Genomic DNA, 21,136 nt, shown 5'->3' with positions numbered 1-21,136 from the left:
TCGATCCACTCACCACTCACCAGTAGTACGTACCTTGCCTTTTTGCCTTTACCCCACAATCGGAATTGATATCGAGCAATCGGAATTCACAATTCTCATAAGACGATTCCTATCCATCTCCGATACCCGATTCCGAATACCCGCCCTTTTCCAACATCTGGAGCGCTGATGCCCTGACGCAGGTTTTGATGAGAAAGAGTGTCGGTCGGAGAGGCATGCCATTTCATCAATTCGCATTTTTACCTAAGGTCCTCACCCTATGAATCGATCGCATCGGCTTTAAGGGCCCACTTAAATTACCCAACCACCAATAAAATCAAACCCACAAAAAAAAAAAAAGACGGGCACATACGATCACGACCACAATCCACTGAAACAAAAACCCAAACCAAGCAACCACTCCAGCAGGTACCGGCTGGCCAAAACCTCCATACCAAGCCGAACCAAGGAGCCATTGGAGACGTCCAGGGGCAGCCCCGAGAGCCACCTACGACGCCTTTATCATAGGACAGGAAAACAGCAGCAGAAAACAACAAAACGCTTCCCGACACGCAATCCTCCATCAAACAGTTATAACCTATTAGCCCAACAGGCCTAGCACAACCCGTACATTGACTCTGCAATAGGAAATTGATTATAAGCAATCAATACGAGAATCTAGTTACCAAACATAGTACGTGTTTCATACCCTAAATGGAAATGTGGAAAATGAATCCAAAGGGGCCTAAGTGCTTACTCGTGGATTCCAGAAGTGAATTACTTGATAGAGCGAGGACACCAATAGATATTTCCACTCAGCGGCATGTCGCTGATCATGGTGTCCTCGCTCTATCAAGTAACTCATTTCTGGAATCCACGAGTAGATCGGGATTTTAGATTAAATTGATCAAGGTACTCACTCACGTCACCGTCATACCTTCGAGTACAAAGTGGAGTACATACCTTACTCTACAGACATTAGAGTGCTAGAATCTTTTACTCTCCTCGCTGACCACGCGAGAAAAATAGCCATGCCTCCTATCAATCGCCTTCCGGCGTCTCCGGGCGATGCTGATGCTGATGCTGATCTTGCGCGAGTATGGCAAATCTCATTTCTTGCTCCATCCTATCTCTGCTTACCAACCTCTTCACCGTACTTTAGGCTTTCCAAGAACTAGCAAAGTATGCTTCTTCCCCGCGATCAAGTCCCGTGGTGGCTATCGTCTGCAATCCGGACCACAATAATAAGTGGTCACCATCTGCATCCCGCTATCATTCGCACCACAATGCCAATCCAGCTGATCGGTGAATCGGTCGGCGCTAGGGGCGAGAGAACAGCTTCAGCAATGGAGACACAGCTCACAGCTCTGGAGCGCAAGATTGACGAGTTGCTTGCTACGGTCGCCAGCGCCGATGACCGGGGCGCAGAAGTAGACCGAGCAAGCACCGAGACAATAGGCAATGTTACCGGTGCAGGCGAGGATCAGTCCGAGAGGAAGTAAGAGACACGCCATGTTCGATCAGACTCCAGCTCGAGTCCGCAATCTTTCACAATGTGATACACCCAGTCGATCGAGGGATCCAGGCATCAGACGGCACATCTTTGCCCAGTATGATATTAGCATAGAAGGGACTTTGTTCTAGGTCACGGAAAGGGCCCACTGCTAAGCCTCGAGGGGTACTACGCTCTAAAGTCTTCTACGTACAAGTGAGGACGACAGTGTATTTACTACTATTCACCCGTATATGCAGTCATCATGGACAGACAATAAGGGTATTTGGCTCTTCAATCAAACACGTAGTATTCATCCAGGATCCCTTTGGCCAGCACCGCTGTCTGCCACTCACAGCTTCAATCCTCTGCATACCTCAATGCTCTTCCTTTTCACCTCGGCCCCAGCATTCATCATGCCAGCACTTACACCAAGCTCGGATCAGATAAGAATCGCTGCGTAACGGCTGGATCCAATGGCGCTTTCAGTGCGCAGTATAAAAGGGCCAGAGCCAACACGCTTGCGTGGGATCTGGAATGATTGGGTTTGTGCGCGGCGTGGGGAAGAATCTGGTGTTTGGTTTCCGTGTTGAAATGACGACGCAGATGGCTTAGGAGGCGAAGTGACCGGGCTAAAGCCGAGCAGCTGCGTCTGCTGAGTAGTTGATCGGTGAAGGGAACTTGCCGTACTTGACGTGGAAGTTGACTGTTGTGCCGTCAACTGAGGGTGTGATGACAGCGCATTTGCGAATGGGACTAGGTGGCTGGGGTGGTTTCCAGAAGTAGAAGCTCTGGCCAGAGACTGGGGCCTGTTGCTGTGATCGTAAAGTGGAGCTGGATTCGCGGCTTCCTTGTTATCGATAACATCTCTGACTTGATTCCTCAGAAGAGCTTCGCCGGCTGATTTACGACGTTGAGACCAGGCGTGGCTCTGGGTTTCCCAAAGGTTGTCCTTGGCTGGTAAGGCCTCGTCGCTTTCATCAGTCACAGGGTTGGATGCTTTTCTTGATTTCTCAACGGTCTTGGGGCTCTTCCTTTCGAGCGATCCGTTACTCCAGAGATCTGGAACTTCCTTGCTGCCCTTCCTCTTACGCGGTGTAGCACTTGTACCTGACTCAGGGGGATAAGGAGCCGCCCTTCGCCCTTCATGCTCCCGGGAGGTAGGGTTTGGCACCGGTCCTTCGATTATCATACTATGGGGACGAGACCTTATGATTTCCGCTTCCCGTTGCTTGACCTGTGACGCCGAAGGAAGCGCTGGCACCGGTGGTGCATCCATGGTGATGCCGTGAGGTCCAACTGATTTTCCTGGAATTCCTCCACGGTCGTTGAACGATTCAGGCCTGTGCGCCCCTACTACCGAGAAGCTTTGACTCCTTCGACGGCCCAGGGCCCATTTCAGCTCGTGCGCCTTGATATCCACTGCAGCCAAGGCTGGTACCGCGTCCGTAAACATGCTTCGAGGACGCACTCTCGCGCCAACCAAGGATTTTGGTCTTGGCATAGCAGTACTAATCTGATGAGGATGCAAATTGCTGGCATTTTGCGATGGGTTGGGGAACATCGATGTTGCGATGTCATACGGGCTATTACTATATCAAGTTTCGGAGTCAGCATCCCTTTCTCAAGGTAAAAGTACGGGTTGTGAGACAATCCAAAGATTCGAACTGGGCTTCTTGCTCTCAGAACTGTCTTTCTGGGGTGAAAACTCGCATTACAAGACCACTCCAGTGTCAGACTAGGCTTCCTAGTCGCAAAGCGATATTTTTTCGAGAGTAGAGACCCTGTTTGTGAGACAATCCCAGGGGTTCAAATGGGCTTTTTACTCCAGAAACATGCTTTGCGACCCAAATGCTGGTCTCAATTAGGGAGAAACAGCTACAAAACGTACATACCCCAAAGATTCGGTCACAGTTCCGAAGTCTGCGATCGCTACCAGTGTGGCCTGGCGGCAATGGCCCTCGGATGATTTCGCTCTTGTTCTAGAAACAGAGCGAGAGCGAGTGGACCTCTGCTTACTCTCGTCTTTTCTAATTTGCCTTTGGAGGTCCTTTCTGTCTTTCTGCAATCTTCTTTCCAATTCTTTTTCTTCTTTCAGAAGCCTTTTGTCCGTTTCCTTCTCTTCTTTAGCCAGCTTCTTCTGCTCCTTCCTTCCTCTGCCACCGCCAAATTCAGACCAGCTAGGGGATCTTACCAGATCCGAAGGACCCCATTCATCTTCGACAACATTCGTACTGGCTCGAGGTTTAGAGGAAGCTGTCGAAAATGGTCCAAAAGGTTCAGAGGCCGCTTCAAGAGCATTTGCGGGGGACGGAAACCGAACCGGCGTGTTATGAGCCTGGACCGGAGACGAGGTTCTATCTGCAGTTGTATGCTGCGAGCTTGGAAATGTATGTTCAAGAAGGGGGAATTGGCTGAGCCTGTTTGCGTGCCTCGCGGCAATGAGTGAAGGTATACGAGGTATGTTCGCATCTGTAAGCTCGTGGTATCCTGTGATGAGATTCACGGGCGGAGGCTGTGACTTCGGTCTTTGTTTCTGGAGCTTGCGTATTGGATTCCGATGAAAGGAAGATCGAGCGGAAGATCTGACAGTCTCAACGGCCTGAGGTGGGGGTGAAGCCGAGACCTTGATAGAAGGAATTGGATTATCCCCCGTTCTAAAGCAAGCTTGATCAGCAGGAGCCCCTGTCAATGAAGCATACGAACAGTATCCGCTGTCTGTTTGAGGCTTTTCTGAAGAGGTGCTGTATCTCGAAGGCTGAGAGGACGGGACGGAGAGAGGTTCGGGTCTCCACGTCGATGAGATGTTACCATTTACAGTGAGTTTTCGAAGGGCGTCTTCCCTTGAGCTGCTGTTACTACCAGCATGCTGCACCTCAGCATCGTTGATGAATGACCTCCACGTTTCCTTTGCGGGATGCTGTAAATGTGGTTCGATACCCCTCTTATCTTCAAGCGGTGGGTAAGAGAACGGACCGCCGTCAAGTTCTGCAATATATTCATCTGCTATATCTGAGGCGCCGTTTGGGGGATTTTCCCCAAAACAAGAGCGCTCGTCGGGCGTCCTCCCCTCAACAAGACGGGCTTTGGATGACCTCCCCTCAAAAGGGAATGAATCGCTTGATGTTTCCCCCTTGAAGCGCACAAGTTCGTCGGGTGTTTCGTTTTTGGAAGGGAAAGATTCATTTCGTATTTCCCCCTTGACACGACAAGTTTTGATTGACCCCATCTCAAGGGGAAAAGATTCTTTCGATGTTTCCCTTTCGAAGTGCTCAATTTCATCGCGTGATTCATTTTCAAAAGAGAAAGAGTTGTTAGGTGTTTCCCTTTTAAGAGGAAAAAGACTGCTGGGTTTCGTTGCTTCAGCAGGGCAGGTTTTGGATGATCCCATTTTGAAAGGATATGATTCATTCGATGACCCATCCGCCAAGCGAAGTATGTCGCTGGGTGTCTCCCTTCTAAAACGAGCTGACTGATCGGTTGCCCCCCTGTCAGAACAAGCCACTTGATCGGCCGATTCCCTTGAGAAAGGAAAAGATTCATTCGATGTTTCCCTCTCGAAAGGTGAAGATTTTTCGGGGCTGCTTGTGACTCGACTGTCTGTTCGCATGCTAGGCCTAAATTTGCTCTCATATTTCAAGGGACTCCCACCACCAGAGGGTAGAGGTGTGGCATGGTCCCCGTCCCCAGTCACACTTCCTTCAGATGCTGTGTAGTATTCGTCGTGCGTTTTGGCCTCGGGTGTTGCTGAGCGACATGCCAAGTCTAGGGGATGATCCCCCGGTACCGGCGAACTAGCTCCATTTGTAACCCTTAATGTGCCCAATTGCAGTCCTCCTAGTTGAGAATATTGAAGATCGGAAGGGGTACGTCTACCATCTTCACCCATGTTCACTGTTGCAAGATGAGAGAGAGGTGAAGACTCGGGACGCAAAGGGTCGTAATAGTACTCGTGATCTGTTGATGGCTTGGGAGGCTTCCGCAGTATATCGCTGGCATTTCTAGTGGCTATGCCTGGTGTATAAAGTGATTTCCTACGGAGTGGAGCCATGACTGAGTCAACGTGCCTATCTTCGTCGACCGGCGTAGAGACGTGGTTCTGGGCCGCTAGGCTATCATGGTAGGCTCTTTGTTTGATCTGGTCCGCGATCATGGCCGCCTCTTCGGGGTCCATTCCTTGTGACTCTGTCGAGCATGTGGAAAGCAGCCGTGAACTTGAGGAGGTTGAAAGGCGTGTTGCCGATGCTTTGGCACTCTGGAGCGGCATGATCGATGAGCCTGTGCGTGATAACCGATTTTTGACGTCGCGCGCTGCGACTGCGATTCCAGTCTGCGCCTCTTCATCATCTGACGAAGTCTGTACGGCATCATGACTCGAGCCATACAGGTAAGCTCTAATTCTGCCCCGGGATTTGCTTCGGCTTCTACGTTCGCCGTGCGAGTTCACGATGACCGCATCTCTACCGAAATAGTCCTGATCAGAGGAGTTGTGAGGTGACGATGGCGTAGTAGGTTGTTCACTAAGGAGAGTGGAGGAAGACTTATTCGTCCGAGGCTTAGACAGCCGTCGGGGGCCGACATGAACGTTTGATGAGTCCTCCATGGGGAACGTTTCTTCGGAAGTGGATAAATTTCCTCGGGCGAATATGCGAAAAAGACTAGATGCTGGGAAGGTATATGTTTTTCAAATTAAGGACGTACAATTAAGGACGTACAATTAAGGACCGAGAAGAGCCCAATCGACAATTGCATGACACGCTAAAACATGGACGCAAAGAAGGGTTGGCAGTAAGAAATGAGAAGGCTGGGACAGGCCCGTCGACTATCTCATTGGCGCCGAAAGTCTGGCTACGGTGCGGACCTCCTTACCGACGAATATGTGAGGAAGTAGTTAGAAGAAGGTGAGAATGAGATAATGAATGAAGACGAGGGAAGACGAGGAAAGTGGATGGACGATGAGAGCCATGGCAGAGCAACGGGCGATTGATTACGCAGGTAAACAGGATTGATTTCAAGCCACGGATGAATTCACACTACCAAAGTTCACCATACCATCTATGGGCAAGTGGCTGCAGCTATCCCCTGCTTTTTCTTAGCATACTTTCAGCCATGCGATTTTTACCCGGCCATCTGCAGATGATCGACATGATCGGCCGACTCAGCCACGGCTAAACCAGTCGTGCATCGAGCTGCTCAGCCACCGCTAACGCTACTGTACTGTTTATAACTAAGCGAGCGAAAACTACCACATCTCTCCTCCTCGCTTCTTAGATACGGTACCAATTGCAATCATACAACCATACAATCATACAAGCAAGCGCACGAAACAAGTCTCACCTGACCAAGGCGAATCGCAAACCAGCATCATTTGCACCAGTGGTGAGATTTCGCATGCGGTATTTGCGTTTTTTCTGCATGGCAGGCTGTCTTGATTTCAGGACATAGAGAAGACTACATTGAAAACCAGGTTCCAGTGCACATACAAGGCCCCATTTTGCCTATCAAATAGTAACGCTGACATGTCGCTCAATCGGCCAGAGGAGGCCGGCTTCATATCAAGAAAAGCCTTCGATGAAGCCTGTCAGGCGTTGGCGCTTTGTTCAGGTTTATCGTCCAGCGATATGAGCTTGGAGACTCGTAGACATGTAAGATTCCCTTGTCTATTAGCCTTCAGTTCAAAACTCTCTTCTTTCTTATGCCGGATAATTGAGCATAGAGGCAAGTTCTGCGTCTTTTCTCCTATGCTCACATGCGTCTAGGGAGAACACCAATACCTCAAGATAATACGTCTTCTAAGCACCAATGTTAACCCACCAGCACCATCAGATTCGGCCAAGCTCTTCTCCGCTGCGCAAGATTCTCATGAATCTAGCAATATCGAGGAAGAAGACGAGGACGTGAGCTCAGCGTTCCTTTTCTTAATCTTACAATCCAAAGTTTCAAAAATCCTGATCTTTAGATAAAGGTCGCCATCTACCATTCTCCCCCGTCGCTCACAGTCTCATCAGTAGAGTATCACATTCTACCGTCAACAAGCTACCGGGTCCCCGTCCTCTACTTCTTTCTCCACAATCTGTCACCTTCGATATTACAGAGTATAGATTTTGTTTACGAAAAGCTAGTACCAAAGCACCTTCAATCCGGAGTGAGAAATGCGGGTGTTATGGGGGGTATTAGTATGACTGTAAGTAGCCTCAAGGGGCCTGCCCCGGGCGTCTGAAAAGGGGCTAATCGGTCGAACAATTTCAGAATCACCCATTAACAGACATTCCATGCTTTTGGGTGCACCCCTGCAACTCGGCCGAAGCTATGCAAAATATCTTGGGTGGTATCAAGGGAGAAGTCAGTCCTGTAAAGTATATGATATTGTGGATCGGGATAGTGGGTAGTGTTGTCGGCCTGAGCTTGCCTAAGGAGATATTTTCCGCCAGACCGTAAATTGACTGCAAACACACGAGACAGATCAACAACTCCTGCCATGGTGCTATCTCGTAGCAAGACAAGCTGAATCTCAACATATGTCCCATGTATCAAACCTCAAGCACATATTCATTTCTATTGTAATCATTAGATATTATTAAAGCCCGACTGTAGTGCAGCTTTACTATCCAGGGAGAGCTAGCTACCTCTGCTATGTAACAGTAACGGTATCGAGGAAATCGCCACCCAGACCGTCGGTTATTATCCTTCCCACTCATAATCAAACAGAAGCCCAAGCTAGACTACAAAGCTAGCTCCACTAGCGTTCTTCTGCTCCTTTCATTGCCCAGGTCTGACCGCCAGACGGCCTCCCACGCTGCCTCTTTTCTGCAGCTTCGCTTGACTATCCTTGCCACCCTCTATGGCAGTCGGGCCGACGCCACTGTTTCTGTTTATGTTCGGCAGAGCAGTGAGCGTGTCTACGCCTTTGCCAGCCTTTTGGTCAATGTACAGCTGTGCGTTCGGAGAAAGTGGAAATGCGGGCAGGGTAGACGGGATGATGGCACCGTTCTGAACCAGCAATTCGGCAACAGGGAAAGCAACGATTGTTTTCTGACTACCAGATGGCGTCTTGGCGTTAGGTGAGGTAACAGGTGTAGGGAGGGCGGACCCCGCTGGAGCAGCTGGATCAGCGGCTGCGAGAGCGAGAAAGATGGAGTGCGTATTTCGGGAGCGGTCGGTGGCGTTCGGGTTTGCACGCAGCGCTAGAGCGTAGAGAACACCCTGAATGTCGTTCTTTTTGACGGAAGCCAGAAGCGTTTCGTCTGAAGTGGAATAACGAGACTGGGCATTTGAGCCTATGGGGTTTATGTATGCTCTATCAGCGTATTTGGCAGTGATAAAGCGGAGACGCTGCTCACGCGTTGCTTGTGCTGAGGGTTTCTGGTTGGGGTCGAGAGTAGCTTCCCACACCATATTAGAGATACGATTGCCGATTTGGAGCAAGACTTCGACAATGTCGGTACTGAACGATGTTGTGTCAAGAGTTAGGGAGCGGACTTTAGATATGTGAGTGCCGAGGGAGCGGTGAATGCCGCTGCATTCAATGCACAGCACGATGCCTAGGTTGATAGAGACCCACTCAGTTTTGGATTCAGAGTTGCAGTCAGCGCACCAGCGATTGCCTTGATCATTGCCTCGCACTATCTGAAGGAGTTTCGAGGGGTCATCTTCAAAGCTGTTGCTATCCGTACGGACATAGGTCGGTCGTGCGCCAACGGTGCGGTGCCTATACACGCTATTGGCGGCACTTGCGTTGGAAGGTGATTGATGGTGATGATGTCCAGAGTACGATGAGCTTTTCCCCCGTAAGTATAGAACCAATGTTTCGATGAGCGGTCCTCTCCTCTATTGTTGAAGGAGTAAAAGGTTGAGGTTGATTTCTGCCCTCGACGGCATTCTGTAGGGCGTTGTTCAAGGCATTTATCCAATTATTCATGTCTTCTTCTGACGTTGCTTGATAAACACGCTTGAATTGTGGCGTTATGACTTCGAAGCAAAACCTCCGTTCTGCGCTGCGGGATTCTCGAACCGACGCCATCCGCAAATCGATCGGCTCCATGTGAAGATCGAGCCTTTGTTTCCAATTGCTGTACTCGGACAATTTGCCCTGATCGAGTACGATCCAGAACCTGATACATTAGTATCTGACCAAGGTACGCTTGAGAGTTTACATACTTGTGCCATGCTTGTTTATTAAGGCCTTTGGGATCGACGTGGGAACCCGGTCTGCTTAGAGCCCAAAGTAACCCTTCTTTCTTGTGCTGAACCCTGTCTGGTCCGACAGCACCATTATGATCCCTTTCTTCAAGGTCACGGAAACCTTTGAACTTGTCGGGACTCACTACGGGAACACCGCTGCTAGGTCGACTGCTGGGCGTGGAAGGAACACCGTGAGTGGAGTTTCGTGCAGACAAAGTTGAACCATGTTGTGACGCGGTCGAAGAAGAATAGTGAAGACCATTCCGACCATTACTATCAGCTCGCGAGAGCTCAGATTCCTGGGCGGAGGTCCCGTTGGCAATGGACTGAATGGGTAAGATGTTAGATGCATCGGCCTCAGGCTCGACGTATGTCTTAGTGTTCATCTCCAGAATTCTTCGCTTTTCTTCCCTTTCAGTGCGCTGAATCTTATACTCTTTGTCGGCTTCCTTTACCTCATGGATCAACACCTCTAATTGAGGAGTCATCTCTCCAATTTTCTTTGCAGTCGACAGAAAACTCTTCGATTGTGTCTCTGCATATTTCGTTAATTGAGAGAGGACTTCTTGTTCTTTCCTGCCACCATGCAAATCTTGCATGAAAGACGAATAGTCAAATCGTTTGAGCTCAAAATTTCTTCTCTTAGTTTGATACTTGGAGTCACTTTCGTTTCGCTTCTTCTCCTTTAACGAGTCTTGACGTTGGCCAAGGTAGCGACTGACATACGCATAATAGTCCTTGCTCTCATCTTCAAAATCCTTCTTCTTGGCTTCTGCCTGCTTGATATCAATGTTATATATCTTCGAGAGAGGGTCGATGATGAGTTTCTGCAAATGCACTGTGTTCTGCTTTTCATACTGAAGGATTTGGCTGGCAATCTTCTCGAAGTAGTGCTCGAGTGCTGGCTGGATGGCATTTGCATTTGACGCCGATGCTTCTCGAAGTGCTTCCATGAACGCAGATACCGCAGCATTGCATTCGACCTGAGCTGCCTGAGCTGCTTCGGCTTTACGCAAAACCTTCTTCATCCTTGTTCGCATGTTCCCAGTCTTTTGTTCCAGGGCTTTCATCGTGGCTCGAAATAAGGGTCCGTCTTCAACGGCGCTCATGTCTTCACTGGGCCGCGGACATGAAACTCCGACTACCACTGGATCTTTGGTCGAAACCTGTGGAACGCCTAAACTGATCTCTCCAGGTTCGATAATGGGTGATGGTGGCCCTATGTCCGTATGATCTGACTCACTTGGCGCAGATATCATAGATTGTGACGATGGGAGTCGGAGTCGAGGAGGTACATTTAGTTCAAAGTATGGCGAGGGTGTTTGGGGACCAGTGAACGTTTTTGGTGTGTTCTGTACCCAGAAGCTGAACAATGCAAGGGCTTGAAGCTTGTGGGCCCTCTGATCGTATTCAGAGAAGCTGCAAGCATTACGCCAACCTCCTCCTCGATCTTCGGTCGTTTTAGGGGGGCGCCATTTCCATGACCACTCAAACTTTGCAGACGGGCTACCACCCGTTGAATAGTCGCCGACCAGCTCCACGTTGGCATTTTTGTGAAGGTTTGGGTCTGCATGAAATTCTCTAATGACTAGATTGTCAAGATCCTTGTTGTTTGATGCGAAGGCGAAGGTGAGGCCATTAATAAATGTATCAATCCCTCCTGAAACCCCCGGCAGGCTGCTTTGACTTTGACGGATCACGAAGGTGAAGTTGAATATGAGCTCGTCGTCGTTGTTTAGGCGGAACAAGAATGACGGTACAGGCAATGTAGGAGACGATTCAGGGTCCTAAAAGAAAGACCTGGTCAACCCCGCTGTTTCCCTTGCAGTAGGTATTCCTATTACCTGTATGTACTCCACAAGGCTTTCGTCGCCATAGTCCTTCCTGGCAATGATCCTAGTTGCCGGGTATACATTGGGAACAACATTGAGCAGGATCTTTCCCTTAGAATTTGTGACCGTGAGGGATGCGATAGATACTGTTATTCAGACTTTAGTCAAGACAGGAGAAGGGCGTCGTGAGTTTGGGCACTTACGGCGACTTTGGTCTCGAAGGACAAATGCCCCACCGTCTTCGGTTCGACTACTGACATTCCCCATACTCCAAGCCAAGGAATAGAGTCAAGACTGCGGTTAGCCGAGACCTGGCGCTTTTACTCCCGTTCGAGACCTCGAGCGACTTATGCGATTATTTGTAAGGTATCATCCTTTAGCATATTTGGATGTTGATTGATGTTCGTGCAGCGGAGACGACGGCGGCGTTATCGGGTTCGCTGGATAAATCCCGTGGTAATGGCGATGCATGAGCAGTCCCCCATTCGTTAGGTGATACAGTATACAGGACTACAAGCCAACAAGTACGGGTGTCGTTCTGATGCATCAGTTTGAGACACCAGCATTCGCGAGCGCCAAGACTTAAGATAGATGTCAGGGAACTCTCGAAACGTGGGGAATATCCTAGCGCCGAGCCTTATCACCTTAAACGGTATTCTCCAACCATCTGGTCCAATAACGCTCCTAGCAATATGGAGAAATGATAGAATAAAGGTCTGCTGATTCTTGTAAAAATTCGAGACATATCACATTGTACACAACTCTCGCATAATAAGTGCAGGACTTTGGTTGTCAATCATCGCTATGCATGCTCAAAGGTCTCTATGCCGCCCTCCATCGCCATGCGCCTGAGACTTAATTTCCCCCTAATCTTGTCTGCCTTTCAACAGCCTCTTCGTAACTTTGTCCTTCTCAATGATGTAGACATGTGCACCCCATCCCGACAACGCGTCTCGGTCCACCGCGTTAAGTAAAGCCTGGGATATGGTTTCGAACAGATCTTCCGGCTCCTAACAAGTTCAAGTGCTGTCAGCAATGCTCTCCATGCGGCAGAATTTAAGCTCCCCCATACCAGATCTGGCTCCCACAATCCCTCACACGTTCCAAAGAGCTGATCACTAGCCGTCCCCGAAACAATAAAGTCCTTCGCGAAATCTATACACCCAATGCTATCAAAGCCGCAGATGAAAGGCTTTCCAGTCTTGTGGTTTATGCCAGCGATCACCGGGCTGACAAAGTAAGGTCCAAATCTTTTCTCGTACAGACTCGTTGAAACCAGATTCGCCATAGTCTGCGGAGATATCTGACGCTCTTCACGTAGTCTGTACATGTTGACTTTGTAGCGGAAAAGATCGGAGACGGTAGATACATCGGTGGCTAGACCCGTGAGACCGAGATAGACGTCGCCGTATGAGAAGATCTTTGGGAAGTTGTTGGAGACTGTGAGTGACTGAAGACCGAGGCGGAGGTCACAAGCTATCGCAACGCAGTCTTTGCCGACCATGGCCACACAAGCACCGCCATCTAGATGGCAGTTTCAGCAAGATGATACAAAGACGACGCCTCGTCCATTGGGGGCTATAGCAGCTTACTGATGGCGAAGGGCGAGCTCTGGTGAAATGGTTAGCCAAATTGACTCAACCGAGCTATTGAGACTTACCATCTTCAACAAAGCACTATAAAGTTGTTCTCCTCTCAATGGATGCCCAAGGACAGTAATCTTAAAGCTGTGGCTGGTGGTGCGAATGGGGACGTTTGGAGCTTAGCTGTGGAGGTCTACGCGGTGAAGTCTTGGAGCTCAGGTGCATAAAATGCAATCAGGCTAATTTAGTTTCTAGCCTCGCAAATTCTCGAGCAAAACCACGACAGGATTATTTCGCGGCACTGGGAAATGACTTTTGACATTCTCTCTTCGCTTTCCTGATCCATTTTCGAATGGTAGAATGTCTACCAAAGCTGTGCCATCCCACAATGGCCCACCCCAAAAGTCCACATTTCCTCCAAATCAAACGTGAGTCTCTTTCATGATCAATAGGCAAGCCTAGCTCTAATATGGATCTCTAGCTAAACACTCACAGACTCTACCTGACCAACCTCCCCGAAAAGATCCAGAAACGTGACCTCCGCCTCTGCCTCTATACTCTCTTCGCAACCTATGGTCCGGTCCTTGATGTCGTCGCTCTTCGGAATAACAAGATGCGAGGCCAGGCGCATGTTGCTTTTCGAGATGTGCAGGCGAGTACGCAAGCGATGAGAGCGCTACAGGGGTTTGATTTCTTTGGGAAGGAGATCGTCAGTCCTGCCTTCCTTTACCGGCTAGTCATAGAAACAGATGCTGAGAAGTGAGGATAGAAGATACAGTATGCGAAGGGGAAATCAGACACGATAGCGAAGCTGGATGGCACATATCGTATGCCCGTTGCGGTGGGGATCGACATTACGACGACGGAGCTGCAGCAGTCCATATTCGGTGCTCCACCCTCGTCACTCCCAGCACCTGTGCCTTCTGCATCTAGTGCCAACGTTACCGAAGCGTCGATTGACAAGGGGAAGGTGGACGTTGATGGAGAAGAGGACGGACGGAAGGGAGTGAAGAGAGGAAGGGAGGATGAAAGTGATGACGAGGGGGCGCCTATGGAAGAAGACAGTGATGCCCCTATGGAGGCTTCTGATGAGGATGATGAATGAACACTGTGGAGTCCGAAAAGAAATCTACGGGTACAATGCTTCGAGCCTGCATGACTACGCTGTGTTCAATGTGTAAAACATTGGGCAGATCGGGAATCTTGACCTTTCTTCCCAGACCCACAAAGAGGCGCGACCGATCACTTATGGCATTATCTACGTGCCCTGACCATGTTTTTGGAAGGATATACGGCTCGCTTCCGTCATGTGCCCTCTTCGCGAGGGAACCGTCGCTTTCAAGGCGATTAGTGGTCAAATGTATCAACAGTAGGGATACAGGGGCAAAATCGAGTTCACATATTTTAGATATGAATTTGTTATTCTAACGATTGAGGTTATATATGCAATGCCGTGCACGTCTTGTACATAATCCTCTACCTTGGGAAAGGCACGCTAGATCTATCAGTAAACCTCACGTTTTGGGATGTCGCTTCTTTTGGTCACTGAGAAAATGCTATGTGGTCGAGCCACTCGTCGTTACCGAACCCCAAAACCCAGCTAGCAAAATGGCAGGAAATAAAGAATTATACGTCGTCGTAGGAACCGGCCTGATCCAGAGATTTCATGGGTATAAAGCAGGGTAGTCGCTAGATGCCAAGCCCAAACGCCAGGCTCAAAGTACGCTCTGAAGAGAAGAATAGCCACTGACCACACATTACTTTTACATATTAGTCTGGGAGTATATGATAGATCGATCAGTCAAACGCGTTTTCTTCATGTAGCATCTCTGCCATAACGTCAGTCCTGTCAGTCCTGAACTGGGAATGACCTACCGTTATCACCGCTCATCACGGGCAAGGAGCTCTTTCTCTGGCCTGGGCTCATTAACAGCATCGAGCTCTCTCTTCTCCTCGCCTTCGCAGCACCGCCTGCAGGCAGATTTCGAGGCCGAGCCACAGCATACTCGGGCCCCGGTACGGTGACCGAGCCCTGCTGGACATGAGACGTCGATATTTCGTAAGCTGGCTGCAAAGGGATGAAACCTGTGTCACCCGGGTCCATGGTGTGACTGTTGGGCGCTTGCTCATATGGATGTGACAGCTGCGAATTGGATGCGGAGAAAGTATCTTGAGTATAAGAGGGAGTAGGTATGTCTGAAAACATCTGCCGCCTCGGTGATCGGATATCCTCTGGGGTCAGAGGCTCACTCGTCGTAACCTCTAGTGACGGAACATTCGCAGCTTCGATCTTCTCGCGAAAGACAGTATCAAATTCGGTAAGGAACATGGAGAGCACAGGAGTTGGTATGTTGAGAGTGGGGGAGAAGACGATTCCGACGTTACGCATAGTCATCTTATTGATTTCCGAATTGTTGATGATGTTGATGAGGAAGGCCGAGAGAGCTCGGAGGAGCGTAAAATTAGGTTTGGGAAGCCTGTGGACGAGGACATTATAGGCAGCTATCTTTTTTGGCTTCTCGGTAAGGTCTGTACAAGAAGGTCAGCACTTCGAAGCTCACTTTTTGCAATTTAGAGAAGGTGTTTTTAGAAACAATGTTTCTTACCCAGAACAGCAATAAACTCGAGATGCAAATCGCGCGTCAGGACCGGTTGCGGCAGCTCGCGTAGATATAGCTTCAGCAATGAAGCAACGGCGTGCACGTCAAAGTACGGCTCGTCAGGACCGAGGAAATCAAAGTCGCCTTCGGCATTAAAACGCTTTTTGAGACCTTTGATTACAACGTTTGACCCGCTCATACGGAAAATGCCTTCTTCACTCGGAGCATCTTTACTCTCTAAGTATTCGAGGCAACGATAGACGACAGCTGGTAAGCAGACATCAATACCACGCGGGCCACAGTACTCGACAGCGTCAGCAAGAGGTGCGCCAAAGGCTGCCTTCACGTTAGTGATTTGCTCCTGGTACTGCTGTTGTGTTAAGCTGAGGTTCGAGTCGTTTGGGTGGTTGAGCCCAAGATCTGGGCCATTCTTGTCGCGGAAACCCCAAATGCTTCGTTTCTTGTGTTCCCTTTGAGTTCCCACAGGGACTGCCATCGGCTTGTTACCCCAAGCTCCCACATCGTTGATCTTGGCACCATTCGAAGGCGCCGAAATAGCTTTGGACTGCGATGTGTGTGTTTTGACAGAAGGCTGTGAACTAGATGTTGTCGGTGAGGGTGACTCTGTTGCCAGAGGATCAGGGGTGATCAGCACATGAGGGGCTTGAGCTGGCTTAGTGTCCTCGTAAGGGACAGCCTGGAGACTGTCGAACTTTTCGGAGTTTGGGCTGTCTGAACTGATCACATCGGTCTTGAGCGAGCTCTTTTTCGAAGGAACCACGACCCTGCTGGATCCCGAGTCGCTGTTGAATAGTGGAGGCCTCGATTTCCCATCCATTTCCGGACCATCCACATAGTGCAACAGGGCTGCCACCCAAGAGTCTCGCTCAGCATCGCTCTCGGCGCAGAGGACATGGTCCATAAAACTATCTTTATCCTTGCGTTTCGGTTCACGGATGAGAAAAGCGTGTCTGTAGTGACCATCGTTGTCATCGGGCCCTCGCGAAGGTGAGTAAGACGGTTTACTAGGAGATTGTTTGCCGATATGAGCACTTTGAAGCTTGATTGTTCCCAATACAGATCCACCAGGAGTTTCGTAGTAACGCAAGACGGGCTCTTCGAGAACGAAGAATCTCGCCTTCCAGCCGCCAAAATTTTTACCTTTCTTAGTCAAATAGCCCTCTTTGAGAAGTCTTCCCTCAATACCTTGCGTAACAGGTGATCCAGGGTGGGGGGCGGAGGCGAAACTGTTAGCTTCCCCGAAGGTTGGCTCCGCGGCCTGGGTGGATAAGTAATAGCACAAAGCGAGCGCTGCTTTCTCGTCCATTTGCGTATCTAAAATGTTCTCGAAGTACTGTTCTAAGGCCACTCTTCGTCCATCAATCTTTGCGGGAGCATGACCAGTGAACAACGACCGGTCTGGGAGCTTGGCATTGAAGGTCGTAGATTGGCGGAGCTGTTGGTCTAGCTGTAGAAGCGACTGTATGGGTCTCTCGACCTGCCATAATTCCTGGCAATCAGACCGAGCCGATATTCCTAGCGTGAACACTGGTTCCTCGTCAGTTCCCTTCAGCACTAGGCTGTGGCGTGAAGGCTTCAGGCGCGAAGAGACCACCTTCACGATAATAGAAGGGAGAGCATTAGGTGGGATCAAAAGCTCGGGGTATGCATCAGACATGAAGCCTTTAAAGATACCCCTGTGCTTTGAGGCCTCTTCAGCCTCCGGCGCTACGTGGGTTTGCAGACAACTCAAAGAGTTCTTCACAGGACTAGAGGGTACCCGGGTCGGTCCGTTGGAATCATTGCGAGACTCGAAGTTTGCCGGCTTTGGCGAAGCTAGGGACATCGACGTATTGGGAGGAAGAGGAATAGGCTGCCTTGAGACCCTCGGCGAAAGAGGGAGGCCGGAGAAAGCGTTTCTAGGAGACATTGGAGGAGACCCCAAGGATGTCCCTACAACATCACGGGGCATTCTTGGGGTTGGAGGATTCATTGGGCGATGGTTTGGGCGTGGGCTTAAGGGAAGGCCGGGGCTCATAGGCTTCAAGGTCATAAGCCTCTCCGTGGTGATCGTCCCTTTCAGGCCACCAGAGGGACTGAGTACACCCGCTAGCGAGGCTGGCGGCGACAAATACTCAGTTGTACCAGTTGCGGTAGGCTCTCGTGAAATGGTTTTGATGGACGCGGGAATGGGAGTCCCATGACGCTGCGCAGTATTCACGTTTTCCCTGGCCACTGGCTTAGCCACATCCGCTGGGGGCTTCGACCCTTTCTCCTTCTTCGAACGACTTCGATCTTGCTTTTCCTTAAGCATAGCAGCCTCTCGTTCCTTGTCATCGGCCTCTCGTGTTTTCTTCCTGCCCCTATCTAAAGCAGGCAATTCGTCCACTTCCATATTTTCATCGTAGTCAGAGCCAGAATGATCGTCGGATCGAAAATGGTGCTGGGCTGGCTCATCAGGCTTCGGCTGGCCCAGATGTAGAGGCGCAGGAGGAGGTTTGCGAGGCGGTGTCGTCCTTTCAATGTCATTTCCCGGAGGTGTTGATTCGATTAACGCTAATGTTGGACCATTGAAAGCTTTGGCAAAGAAAGGCTGGGAACGTTTCGCGGTGAAGCTATTTGTTGGTGACACAACGGGTCTTACAGCTTGCGAGATTGGTGTAGGACTGTTAGGTGTATCCTTCTGAGCTGATGGCTCCAGATCGTTTGTCTGTACGGGAGTCACGACATGCGCAGCCTTGACGGGTCCGAGAACGCCAAGATCAGAGCTCGATGTGGCCTTGTGTGAATGGTTGGAGCCTCCTGCTCGCGGTTTGCTCCTCACCCAGTCGTCCGCTTCTTCCGACACTGCTGGCGTAGAGCTCAAGGATTGTTTCTGATTTTGATCCCGATCCTGATTCTGATCCTTGCCATCTATCAATGTGCCAGTGGGCGACTCGCCGCCTTCAGAATCACGGGGAATAGCATACACCAGGCTCTGTCTCTGAATTGGTAGATCAGCAGAGGCTTCGCTAGGTGCTGGAGAATGACTGGCATCTCTTGGCCGTGGCATTGGCGCTTTATGCGTCATGCTTGGGATCGGCGGAACCTTATCCAAATGTCCTTTCAACTCCTTTCGATATTTTTCCTTGTCTCTGAGAGCTTTCTCGAGATCTTGGTTTAACCCAAGCACCAATGAACGCTGCTTATCCACGATTTTCCATAATTGAGCGTTTTGTACAGCGGAAGACTGTTTTTCCTTCAACAGATGTTGAATGACTGCCTCTGGGGAGCCTGCCGTTTCTATGAGGTCCGAGATGTCTGATGCACTAGAGGTATCCAACGAGGTTTTGTGCGAGTGCTTTGAGATAGCGGAGTCTATGGACGATGTGCGTGGCATTGGCCGAACCTCTAGCGGAGCAAGTGCTTCGCCTAGCGGCGGAGATGCCGTGGATCGAGGGGAAGGCGGGGAGGAGTTGCCCAAGGGTCTTAGTTGAGGGAAAGGGGACGAGACGTTCCGCAGCTGGCTGTAGGATTGGGCCTTCGAAGGTGCTGCTATAGTAGCTCTAGAAGCTCTATTCTCGATTCCACTCGTATCCCCATTTGTAGTGACATTTTCTGAAGCAAGAAGCTCGTTCAGCCGCTCCGGGGGGGACTTGGGCTGTTCCAGGTTCGCGGCTAGATCGGGTCGCGGCGAACGTGGAGAAGATTCTGAAAGGCTATTACTTTGGAATGCAGTAGGCGATTTGGGACTCCTGATGTTGCTGTGCGTTTCGCCAACAGTCGCCGCAGTGGCAGCCTCGCTGACCTGCAACGGGGATGGCGTAGGCTTCCGCGGCGTACTGCGTCCATCAGCGGAGCGTGGCACTTGCGCACTCTGTCGATACCCAAGCAAATTTTGGCTAATGCCGGAAGCAACCCTGCGGGACTCAAAGTTGGCCTGCTCTGCAGTCCCTTTCCATGAATCCATCAGCTCCAAGGGCACGTCCAAAGGCGATGGAGTTGCGCCCAAATACTACAAATCCGAACATTCGTTCGAGACCTGTCGCAGGATCAGCGGCTGGTTAGATTGAGGTGAGATTGCGTAATGACTGGCGTGGAAGAAGGTGGGCGGCAAGGCCTCATAGGTAGTAGTGGTGGCGATGTAGGATTAGAGATTAATCGGGTGTCATGGCTGCTTCCCAAAGTTGGCGCTGCGGTGTTGATGGCAGGCTTTTAGAGAGCAGGTGGAAGGATGGCTACATGGACGGAGAGCAAGGTGAGCAGGCACATGGATAGTGGAGTGATGTTTACGAGTCGGGTGGTAGGTATGTAAGGATATGTATAGGGATGGGGGGCTAAAATGGATAATAAAGTGTATAGTAGTGTATGTAGTAGGTATAGAGTAGCGCCAAGATGACGGCACAAAGTGCTACTCCGAGAGTCCACGAATAATACATCTTTGGGCAAAGTCCAGCGTTTTCTCCTTTCTTTCACTGATGTTATATGCTGATCTAAATCAACTCCTCCGAACAATCATGGCACGCAGTCTGGCAGTCCAACAATGGTTCGTATAGTCTCATAGCCGCCGAAAGCAGCATTCAAAACGTTTCGGGTTGCCTGACACCAACAGCTTAGTGCACAATACAAAATAATCCCCCACTGCCCGAGTCCAAAGCTACGCTTCTCTTCAGTCTTCACATGACTTGCTCGACTTGCTTTGGGTGGGTGTAGCGGGAAGAAGGGAAAAAGGTCGTGCATTCCGGCTTGGCTTTCATGGAATACTAAATATATATATATATATATACACACACTTACACAGAGTAAAGCTTTACATCTCGGACGAAGGAGAGGAGAGGAGAGAAGAGCAGGACCAGTCGGTTGCTCTTTCAAGTTTCAACCTCCACCACTCGACGAGGCTCAAAAAAGACGTTAACAAAAAGCTCCGAATATTAGTACTCTCTCAGTACCTAAGTACCTACCTAGTAGTGAGGTAAGGTAGTAAGAGATAGTCTAGTAGTAGCACGACTGGAGAAGCGGTGAGTTCGAAAATTGAGGGGTCAGCAGATTGTTCGCAAATTCGCAATTCGGCATGATGTGCAGCTGCTTGATCGACCGAGCCGGAGGGGGTTAAGATTGCATGGGTTTGATTTGATTGGAGATCCACATCTGAAAGTGCGCCTCCACAATCTGCTAGTGCGCTAATATCAAAGTATTATTATTGAGCAATGAGCAGTGAAAACTGAAGACCCCTACCCCAAAGTACTTTAGATTATAAGGTAAAGTACGGCCCCCACGCTTTCACCACAAGTACCTACTCGTAAGTATGTACCTTAATTACCACGGACCGAGTACCTAGTAATAAAATTCACGCTCCGAAAGCACCGAGCTCGAGGAACGTCGCTTGGGCTGTCACGAGGTTTCTTCCCATGCTCTGAAGATTGTATCACATCGACGTTAACATAATATTAATGCTTTCGTCGCGCGCTCCTTAATTAGTAGTACTCGTAG

At 49.8% G+C, this 21,136-nt stretch overlaps 8 protein-coding genes across 8 annotated transcripts; 3 read left to right on the top strand and 5 right to left on the bottom strand.

Moving 5' to 3' along the window:
* Positions 1–1,010: 1,010 nt before the first annotated feature.
* HO173_006099 (uncharacterized protein) lies at positions 1,011–1,481 on the top strand (the record flags this gene model as incomplete). Its single annotated transcript, XM_037308010.1, has 3 exons — positions 1,011–1,076; positions 1,142–1,161; positions 1,304–1,481. The coding sequence occupies 3 exons, from the start codon at positions 1,011–1,013 to the stop codon at positions 1,479–1,481; spliced, it is 264 nt and encodes an 87-aa protein (XP_037165270.1).
* A 432-nt stretch (positions 1,482–1,913) lies between these two features.
* Positions 1,914–6,074, bottom strand: HO173_006098 (uncharacterized protein; the record flags this gene model as incomplete). The annotated part of the gene is made up of 2 exons (XM_037308009.1): positions 1,914–3,063; positions 3,367–6,074. The coding sequence occupies 2 exons, from the start codon at positions 6,072–6,074 to the stop codon at positions 1,914–1,916; spliced, it is 3,858 nt and encodes a 1,285-aa protein (XP_037165269.1).
* Positions 6,075–6,990: 916 nt separating this feature from the next.
* HO173_006097 (uncharacterized protein) lies at positions 6,991–7,909 on the top strand (the record flags this gene model as incomplete). The annotated part of the gene is made up of 4 exons (XM_037308008.1): positions 6,991–7,116; positions 7,231–7,368; positions 7,437–7,655; positions 7,721–7,909. 4 exons carry the CDS (start codon positions 6,991–6,993, stop codon positions 7,907–7,909), a joined length of 672 nt encoding a protein of 223 aa, XP_037165268.1.
* Positions 7,910–8,230: 321 nt separating this feature from the next.
* Positions 8,231–8,866, bottom strand: HO173_006096 (uncharacterized protein; the record flags this gene model as incomplete). The annotated part of the gene is made up of 1 exon (XM_037308007.1): positions 8,231–8,866. One exon carries the CDS (start codon positions 8,864–8,866, stop codon positions 8,231–8,233), a length of 636 nt encoding a protein of 211 aa, XP_037165267.1.
* Positions 8,867–9,188: 322 nt separating this feature from the next.
* Positions 9,189–11,751, bottom strand: HO173_006095 (uncharacterized protein; the record flags this gene model as incomplete). The annotated part of the gene is made up of 4 exons (XM_037308006.1): positions 9,189–9,582; positions 9,629–11,439; positions 11,497–11,630; positions 11,688–11,751. 4 exons carry the CDS (start codon positions 11,749–11,751, stop codon positions 9,189–9,191), a joined length of 2,403 nt encoding a protein of 800 aa, XP_037165266.1.
* Positions 11,752–12,350: 599 nt separating this feature from the next.
* HO173_006094 (uncharacterized protein) lies at positions 12,351–13,147 on the bottom strand (the record flags this gene model as incomplete). The annotated part of the gene is made up of 4 exons (XM_037308005.1): positions 12,351–12,494; positions 12,557–13,008; positions 13,077–13,095; positions 13,145–13,147. The coding sequence occupies 4 exons, from the start codon at positions 13,145–13,147 to the stop codon at positions 12,351–12,353; spliced, it is 618 nt and encodes a 205-aa protein (XP_037165265.1).
* A 280-nt stretch (positions 13,148–13,427) lies between these two features.
* HO173_006093 (uncharacterized protein) lies at positions 13,428–14,172 on the top strand (the record flags this gene model as incomplete). The annotated part of the gene is made up of 3 exons (XM_037308004.1): positions 13,428–13,495; positions 13,563–13,776; positions 13,837–14,172. 3 exons carry the CDS (start codon positions 13,428–13,430, stop codon positions 14,170–14,172), a joined length of 618 nt encoding a protein of 205 aa, XP_037165264.1.
* A 692-nt stretch (positions 14,173–14,864) lies between these two features.
* HO173_006092 (uncharacterized protein) lies at positions 14,865–19,616 on the bottom strand (the record flags this gene model as incomplete). Its single annotated transcript, XM_037308003.1, has 3 exons — positions 14,865–14,896; positions 14,943–15,596; positions 15,674–19,616. The coding sequence occupies 3 exons, from the start codon at positions 19,614–19,616 to the stop codon at positions 14,865–14,867; spliced, it is 4,629 nt and encodes a 1,542-aa protein (XP_037165263.1).
* Positions 19,617–21,136: the final 1,520 nt, after the last annotated feature.

This window comes from Letharia columbiana (assembly GCF_014066305.1).
Source record: "Letharia columbiana isolate WasteWater2 chromosome Unknown Sc0000017_s0, whole genome shotgun sequence".
Taxonomy (NCBI): domain Eukaryota; kingdom Fungi; phylum Ascomycota; class Lecanoromycetes; order Lecanorales; family Parmeliaceae; genus Letharia; species Letharia columbiana.
Note: the sequence above shows the minus strand (reverse complement) of the source record. Positions and strands in the feature narration are given on the sequence as shown.